Source organism: Myotis brandtii, unplaced genomic scaffold, assembly GCF_000412655.1.
Source record: "Myotis brandtii unplaced genomic scaffold, ASM41265v1 scaffold411, whole genome shotgun sequence".
Classification (NCBI taxonomy): Eukaryota; Metazoa; Chordata; class Mammalia; order Chiroptera; family Vespertilionidae; genus Myotis; species Myotis brandtii.
In genome coordinates this window covers 1,721,805-1,730,783 of record NW_005365804.1, presented here as the reverse complement: position 1 = coordinate 1,730,783, position 8,979 = coordinate 1,721,805, and the positions used below count along the sequence as shown (strand labels likewise).

The 8,979-nt window shown below is 48.2% G+C and overlaps 1 protein-coding gene across 2 annotated transcripts; it reads left to right on the top strand.

The window, feature by feature from the left end:
* Positions 1 to 783: 783 nt before the first annotated feature.
* Positions 784 to 8,686, top strand: HERPUD1 (homocysteine-inducible, endoplasmic reticulum stress-inducible, ubiquitin-like domain member 1). Of its 2 annotated transcripts, none has more exons than XM_005873531.2 (8): positions 784 to 819; positions 1,990 to 2,067; positions 2,159 to 2,230; positions 3,151 to 3,281; positions 5,234 to 5,356; positions 6,114 to 6,464; positions 6,799 to 6,904; positions 7,943 to 8,686. In XM_005873531.2, exons 1-8 carry the CDS (start codon positions 799 to 801, stop codon positions 8,105 to 8,107), a joined length of 1,047 nt encoding a protein of 348 aa, XP_005873593.1. In that variant the 5' UTR covers positions 784 to 798; the 3' UTR covers positions 8,108 to 8,686. The 2 variants fall into 2 exon arrangements, with proteins under 2 accessions (XP_005873593.1, XP_005873592.1); XM_005873530.2 differs by having other exon boundaries at positions 2,156 to 2,230.
* Positions 8,687 to 8,979: the final 293 nt, after the last annotated feature.

The following is an 8,979-nucleotide window of genomic DNA, read 5'->3' as shown; positions in this document are numbered from 1 at the left end:
CCCTCCCGGCTCCTCCCTGCCACACTCAGGGTCCTGCCGTCCTGCCGGGTCCCCGGGAGGAGCCGGCGCGTTGCGGGTGGAGGGAGGTGGGGAAGGGACGCGCCCAGGGGCTCCCGGACCCTCCCGGCTCCTCCCTGCCACACTCAGCCCCGCCGGGTCCTGCCGGGTCCCCGGGAGGAGCCGGCGCGTTGCGGGTGGAGGGAGGTGGGGAAGGGACGCGCCCAGGCGGAAGGAGGCTCCCGGAGTCCGGGCTGGAGGACTTGGGTTCCTCAATTACGGGGACTTCCTGGCTTTGTTTTGGTGGACACATCTGTCAGTATCGCCCTGTCCCCTCCCTCCCTCGGCCCCGCCCTCCCACGTGATGGAGGCTGAGCGCTGGACAATATTGACTTTGCGCCCTGATGTTATGTAAGTGTCAGCGGCGTTCCTGGCTGCCCACGAGTGTAGTCCCCGGCCGGACGGGAGAGGGCCTCGGGACGGGAGGAGATGGGGAAATCGCTCCGTCCGACCCCAGGAGGGGCGGGGTGTGCGGCAGCTCAGGCTGGAGGTGGTTTCCCGTCCGTACTGGTTCCCTGTCTAATGTGGAAGTGAGCTGTTCTTTTGAAATGTGCCTGTTTGTGTGTGTGCCTTCACCTGGGGGCTCTGGGGTTTCACCCAGGGGCCGCGTTGCCGAGCGAAGGGCTGTTAGGGACACAGGTGGGTGAAGCAGGTGCAGTCTCTGGGGGCGTCACTAGGTGCAAGGCGGAGTGTTGGAGGAGAGCTTTCCCAGGGCCTCCTGGGGCGAGGAGCGTCACTGCTATGAAGCCCCAGGACCCAGAAGTAAATGAAAGGCCTCCCAGATACTAAATGTGGGCTTAAAACTTACAGCTGGAGAGGACTGATTTGTTTTCTTACTTTATGATAGTTGTTGGCTTAACGTGTTTAATTAATTTAGGCCTTTAATCGGGGAAGTAATTTAAATGGCAGGCAGCCTTGGATTTCATAGCTTTTCCAGTGTGGGGCTTTTTTCATGTGTAGGACCCAGCTCTGCAGTAGCATTTTATAAAGTCATGTGCATCCCACTTGCTGATAAAGCCAAACAGCAAGAACACGGCATCCAATATAGTAGTTTCTGTACTTGTTTTTGGCACAGTTTGTAAAAATCCGGATTGATGCGGTTATTGTTTTGTTTGTTTTAAACCACTTGTTTTATCATCTCAAGCTACTTGGCGGAAACAGCTTTAGTCCAAGTGTTGCGTAATAGGTTTTTCTGGCCAGAGTAGGTTGACAGGTTGGCGATCTCCAGTGTAACGACTGGCGTTTGAGGCCATTATTTTTAAATACAATTCTCAAAGGAATTAAAAACAGGCTTTAAAAGTGAGATTTGTAGAAGGTGTGTGGAGTCCCTGTGGTCTTCAAGTCACTGGAATGGATGAGAGGGGATGGCATCCAGACTCTAGCAGGTAGTGACTGTGGACAAGCCAATTTCAGACTTTTCCCCTTAAAACAGGAGTGCTGATCTCACAGGTTGTAGAAATGTCTCCTCTGTGACTGCATTTGTGTGTCGGGAAATGTCTCTTCTGGGGCTCGAGTGTAGAATTGCTTCTTGTTATTTTGGGACAGTACGAGGTGGGTTGGTGGGGCCCACTTTGGGAGCACTTTGAGTTTTCTCTGAAACGAAACACAAGTGTTGAAGTCAGTTGCTGTAGGAGCCCCGAATCAAATGTGTGTTTCTAGTGGCAGAAAGCAGTTTCCCTGAGTTAGTAGGTTGCTGTAGGTTTTGTGGACGAGATCATTTGCCATCCTAAATTTATTTATATGTGAGAGGCCAGCTTAAACTTAAAGCACTTTCTTAAATAAAAGTTTTGTCTATGGGGCCTTTGAAGAAACGTTTTCCTGTGATGTGCTGGGAAGAAAGGCGTATTTAAATTATGTGTACGAAGCAGTGTCTTCTGCGGTTGGGAACTCGTGGGTTAAATGCTGACTGTTGCTCTTTCTTTCCATGATTAGCGTCCAGAGGACCAGAGGTTAATTTATTCGGGGAAGCTGCTGTTGGATAACCAGTATCTCAGGGACTTGCTTCCAAAGGTACATCGTTTATATATTAACTTCGGAATGTTTTGATGTTCTTGCCAGGTTGAGTTCAGGTACTAAAGTGCCTCCATATCTCTTTTAGCAGGAAACCCGGCATGTTCTCCACTTGGTGTGCAGTGTGAAAAGTCCGTCCAAAATGCCAGAAACCAGCGCAAAGGTAGGTCTGAGTGGATACCCTGTGTCCTTCAGACTCTCTCGGGGGGAAGAAAGGACATTGGATAAAACTCTTCAGAGAGATTTTATAGTCTTTTTATTGTCATATTTTGTTTCGTCCCCGGTGAGAATTAGGAATTAGACACTTACAATACAAATGAGAGTTTACTGCAACAGTGGCAGACAGGGCCATTATTGGAAAGAGGAGCTCCAGTCACTGTCTTCTGGGATATGATGTGACCTGCAGAGGCTGCGTGCAGATCACTGAAACTAACAAGGCTCTCTACAGTGGCTTTTCATTGACTTGGGCACATAAGTTTCTTCTAAGGAACTTTTAATTTTTATAAAGAGTAAAAAAGTGAATATATTTTCTTTGGAAAATTTCATTGTGAAATTCTATCAAATGATCTTTAAAGACATATTTGACAGTCTATGTTTCATTTCACAGTGTGCATTAATACATGTAGTGACACACTCTAAATTGGCATTATATCGCTATTTCCTGAAACAGCTGAACATAGCATAGGAAATTCTCTCCTTTAGGTTGTTGGCTGGGCTGTATTTATAAATTGTGCTGGTCACATTTAATTTCTTGGTTTAGTAAGTGTAGCCATAGAGATACAGTTCATTACCAGGAAGCATTCTCACCAATGATAACTTCATTGGAAGATTTTAATGAAACTATAACATAGTTACTCTAGGAAAAAATATCAATCAAATATATATATATATACACACACACACAACACATCTATATTTTGAAATTTCAGAATATTTTTTACATAACATTGTATCTGTTTAATTTTATTACGTTCCGAGGTCGGGGTGGGGGACGTAGCCATCCCCAGTGAAATCATTCTTTCAGCTTGATTTCAGCCGGTTGCATCAGGCCCTTTGTCTCATGATCACGTTGCACTCACCTAGGTTGCTGAATCCACAGAGCAGCCCGCTGGCCCCACTCAGGGACAGTATCCTGGGGATTCCTCAAGCGATGGTGTGAGGCTGAGGGAGCCTCTTCGGAACCTTTCTCCCTCTGGGTGGGAGAACATCTCGAGGTGAGTGTTACAGTAAAGAACCAGGTTTATGCATCATGAACGGGCCCATTTGCACCCATTTAGGAATGAGGTGTGTGTACACTGTCTGCTTACAGAACTTTAAAATGGACAGAGTGCTGCTTTATAAGGGTTTCCCTAGAAAGATCTTTTATGAATTTAACCTTTCTCACTACACAGCCTTTTTGTCATTTAAACTCAGTTCTCGCTTATTTGTACTAAATCAACTCCATATAAAATGTGGAGAAATATGTACCGAAAGGCATCTCCCCTCCTGCACGGCTGTGCTTTGCATGTGCTGGCCTCACAGTGGGAGGTCAGTGCTGCTGCAGGAGAACGGCTGTTGGAAGCGCCGCGCGGCTGCTCTGCTGAGCCGCTTGCGTGGCATTGGGGACAGAGGTGGAGAGACGGTTTTAAGAAATGTTCTGCCACGGACTGTTGGTGGTGCCTGGAACAAGGGCCATTTTCTGTGGAGCGACGAGAGCCCTTTCCTTCAGAGCCAAAGCCAGAAGTGACTGTCGCTCTTTGATACGTGATGACTGATAGCGCCAGGTGTTTGAGGGTGAGGAGTTGGTGGCGTTTCTTAATAAATGGTCATTTCAAGCACACACAGAGGTGGAGGGAACTGAATGATGAATCCCCACATAACCATCACCGGCCCAGTAACGACAAAGTGTCGCCATACTTCTTTCATCTATTCCTCATTCCCCCCCTTTTTTTTTTCCTGAAGATTTAAAAGTAATTCCCGGACATGATATCATGTTACCCCTATGTGCTCGGGACGTAGCTGTAAAAACCCTTTAGTTTTCTTGCGCATCTGCAGTGCCATCATCGGAGCCAGTGAGGACCGTTACCCCCTAATTCCCATGCACTGTGATTGTTAAATGAGTCACACCGAGGCCTGCTTGTATTGAATACTGCTTTAAAAACACTGGGTATGGAATTCGGTTAAAAGAGACTGTCGGCATGTGAGTTGGATTCCTTATTGGATAGAAACACTTAAAACTGCTTCCCTCATTTGGGCTGTGCAACTTGAGAACTGAGGCCCATACCTGACTGTGAATTTCACGGTAATAAAACTCGATGATTGCATTCAACTATTTACTGAGCAGCCAGTGCATAGAACTTTGTTTAAGAAATGAGTTCACCCAGTGGAGATGAGCATGTAACCAACTCCTGATCTCCCACAATTCCATTAGTTTCCATCTTGTGGAGTTCACTGTGTGCAGCCCACAAAGCCACTCGCGACCCCCATGCCCTGTCCTAGGCCGTGTCAGACTGTTGCATGATGGAAAAATGAGTGTGTTTGGTGTCAAACAAACAGCTCTCAAATCCAGCCCTGCTATTAGCTCAGTGACCCTGTGCAAATAAATCTCGTCTTCCCTGAGCTGCACTCGGGGCTTCCTCGTGAAATGGGGAGAGCTGTCTTCCCACAAGGCTGTTGGGGATCCAGTCAGATAACTGCCCAGCAGCCTGTCCAGGGCACAAGTGGCCGGTGAGCAAGCATGGGTGATGCCACATGCACGCATCGCTGGCCCGGGCATAGATCCCGCCCTAGAGGAGGGAGAGGGGTATTGGGAGAAGGGAAGTGTCCTTCAGGAAAGGTTTTGGGAGGAATGTGGTTTCTTAGAGCTGCTTCCTAAAAGAGAACAGTGGGGTGAGACCTGCAGTGAGACTCGGCAAGTCCTAAACGGGAGTGGGAGCCACAGCCTCGGACGGTACAGCTTGTGTGCGTGTCAGTGACGGCACAATGAGAACCAGTGCTGGAGGGCTGGACCCTGGCGGGAGCACGTCCTCAGTACTTTCTGTGCTCGCGTTCCAGTCACCTATGAGTAACTGTCACACGCCCATTCTTCAGTCTCTGGGATTTGAATTCCTGATTGTCGTTTAAACTCAGTTTTTACTTATTTGTACTAAACCAACTCAAAATGTGCATTTAAAACCATCTTTCCTAGGCCGGAAGCTGCCCAGCCGGCGTTCCAAGGCCTGGGGCCTGGCTTCTCGGGCTACACGACCTATGGGTGGCTGCAGCTGTCCTGGTTCCAGCAGATCTACGCGCGGCAGTACTACATGCAGTAGTGAGTCCTTCCCTGATTCGCGGGCGGCCGGGCCGGGCGGAGGGAAGTCCCATCCTGTTACCTGGCCAGCTAGGGATGGTCACCCGTGTCTGCAGAGCCCTGTGGTTCTGTGGGTGGAGTACAGTGTGAGTGATAACTGCTAGCTAATTGGTTATCGATGCCCCATGTAGGGGCGCTGGTGTCTGATACATGCTTTCCCGCCTTCACTTATGTTCCTTCCTTTTCAATCTGTATCTTTAAAGCTTTGTGAAAATTTTAATTTGTTACTGCACCACACTCTTAAAGTGGCCTTGGATGTTTCAATCCAGACGAAATATCTTGTTGCTGCTCCTAGGAGTAGAAAAGGCATGTATAGGTAGGATTGTTGGTAAAGACGTTCTTCACTGCCCAGGCAGTGTGGCTCAGTGGTTGAGGATTGACCTGGGAACCAAGAGGTCACCAGTTTGATTCCCGGTTGGGGCACATGCCCGGGTTGTGGGTTTGATCCCCAGTAGAGGGTGTGCAGGAGGCAGCCAATCTATGATTCTCTCTCATCCATGTTTCTATCTCTGTATCCTTGTCCCTTCCTCTCTCTCTCTAAAAATCAGTAAAAACCTATTTTTTAAAAAAGAGTTCTTCACTATGTTAAAGAAAAAATTAAGTGTGTATGTACCTACTTAGAGTTCTTCACAGTAAGTCCCCTGTGTGAGGACGGTGACGGCCACGGCCTCACGGAGCTTTGCTCTCACAGCATCTGCCTCTGTCGTTTCCATTTCAGTTTAGCGGCCACTGCTGCATCGGGGACTTTTGTTCCCTCACCAAGTGCCCAAGAGATACCCGTGGTCTCCGCACCTGCTCCAGCCCCTATTCACAACCAGTTTGCAGCTGAAAACCAGCCAGCCAATCAGAATGCTGCTCCTCAAGTGGTGGTTAATCCTGGGGCCAATCAAAACCTACGGATGAATGCGCAAGGTGGCCCTCTCGTGGAGGAAGATGACGAGATAAATCGCGATTGGTTGGACTGGACCTACTCAGCAGCAACGTTCTCCGTTTTTCTCAGCATCCTCTACTTCTACTCCTCTCTGAGCAGATTCCTCATGGTCATGGGGGCCACCGTGGTTATGTACCTGTAAGCAGACCATCACTTTCCTTTTCCCTCTCAGTACAAATCCCACTTTACGGCCACGCCAGCACTTACCGAGCACGTACTGTGCGCGAAGTGCTGTGTGTGTTGTGAGTGTGAATTGGTGAATAAACATGCTGCCCCTTTAAGAGCCTGGGAGGTGGTGGGATAGAATGAGATGGAGGGATAGACGGTCTTTGCAGGGGGCCTTGCGGTGAGCTTCCAGCTGGGAAGGGGAGGGGAGGGAGGGGGACCTTACCTGCTGAGGAGACCCTTCTATTGTTGAGTAGACCTCACTGTGCTCTTGACTAAGATGGGCTTTTATGTGCTTCCTTTGAAGGCATCACGTTGGGTGGTTTCCGTTTAGACAGAGGCCGGTTCAGAACTTCCCGAATGACCGTCCTCGTCCGGAGGCTGCAAACCAGGACCCCAACAATAACTTGCAGGTATGAGCTTCCGCGAGCCGGCGAGCGTGGCGTGAGGTGCAGGCGCTCAAACCCTCAGCCTTTAAAATCCAGTGTCCTGGTTTACCACTTTATTAGGCTCCATAGCTCAAGATTTCTCCCTGTTTCTTCTTCTTTTTAAAATACATTTTTATTGATTTCAGAAAGAGGAAAGGAGAGGGAGAGAGAGAGAGAGAAACATCAATGATGAGAGAGAATCATGGATCAGCTGCCTCCTGCACGCCCCACACGGGATCGAGCCTGCAACCTGGGCATGTGCCCTTGACTGGAATCAAACCATGACCTCCTGGTTCATAGGTCAATGCTCAACCACTGAGCCACGCCGGCCGGGCTCCTATTTATTCTTGATGGTAGCTATTTTGAAAACATTAACATGTCACAGCATCTATCAGGTATTTTTGTCACATGGCAATTTGCATTTTGGCATATTTAAATAATTTTTTAAGTTCACTATTTTGAGTGTTCAGTGGTCTGCAACCATATGTTATGTCATGGAAACAGCTAATGGATATTAATTAAGGGTTAAGAGCATAAGCATCTCACAGAATAGACTTCCTGAAAAATAACACACAGAAATAGAATTTTTATAAGGCAGTTTAATGCATACTCCTAAAGGATATTTTTAAGTTATATAAATTGGCACCCTACCTTCTGTTTTTAGAACCTGGGGTTTCCATTTCAATTCTTTTAACTCACAACATCGCCAACATTGGACTATCCATATTTAATGAGGGGTAACTTAATTACTTGGTTAGTAGTGGTTGAAGATCTAGTTGCTACACCTGCTTTGATACTTGCTGCTGGGAATATTTGAAACAATGAGAATGTCACCAGCGCAGCTGTGCCATGGAGACCGGAGAACACGCCAGCCAGGATCCAGGGCGTCGCTCCCGGGGCCCTGCCCGCCTGGCGCTTCCCATACGGCTCGAGGGAGGGGCCGGGGTTGCCTCTGCCACTGCCCAGCAGGGTCTGGTGTGGATCCCGGGCCTAACTGCTTTCTCGCTGTTTCATTACCAACAGGAAGGCCCTGAGGCTGAAATCGAAAACCCCAACCACCTCCCTCCAGACAGGAACGTAGTGGATGGCGAGCAGACCAGCCCTTCATTCATGAGCACAGCGTGGCTCGTCTTCAAGACTTTCTTTGCCTCGCTCCTTCCCGAAGGCCCCCCCGCCATAGCAAACTGAGGCGGTTCGCCCTCCGGCTGCTGGTGGCCTGGGCAGGCATGGACTGGACCGTGGATCCAGCTAGATTTCCTCACCTGGACACGGCGATGGCACAGAATTGGTAAAGAACCAACAAGGAGGAGGAGATGCTTTTGTGATCAAGCAAAAGCAGAAAGTAAGACGTGAAGCCATGATACAAATTGATGAACAAAAAATGCCCAAGGCTTCTCATGTCTTTATTCTGAAGAGCTTTACTACCTACTGTATGTAGTTTATAGGCACTGTACATAGAAGGCGTGTGTCGCATGTTTATGCCTGAGGACCTTTCCCAGATACGTGTGTCTGCATGTGTGTTTGTACATAGATGTCATAGAGGCAGAAATGGTTCTGCTGGTGCGATTTGATTCCTGTTGGAATGTTTAAATTACACTAAGTGTACTACTTTATATAATCAATGAATTGCTAGACATGTTTTAGCAGGACTTTTCTAGGAGAGACTTCTGTATAATTGCTTTTTAAATGCATTGCTTTCCTTGCAACTGTGCAGAGGTGGGAACCTTTGCTGGGTTTTCTGTTCAATAAAGTTTTGCTATGACTGATCCTGGCAGAGTCTTAGCCGTTCCCTCCGTGCCCGGGGCCACTGGATGGTCAGCAGTTGAGATCCTGACTTTTTAAGTAACCTGAGTGTCTGCTGCTTTTTAGAAAAGGACTATTGGCACTGATGAAAAATGATAATGTCAGGCCATGAAAGTCTTAATTTACTAAGAACAGACTTGTGTTTGCCCACATTCCTGGATTTAAATGGTGCTGGCTGACACACAAACCCACCCAAGTTTCATTCCCCAAACCTCACGTCGGTGGCGTTAGGCATCTCCTCTCGGCAGTTGTGCACA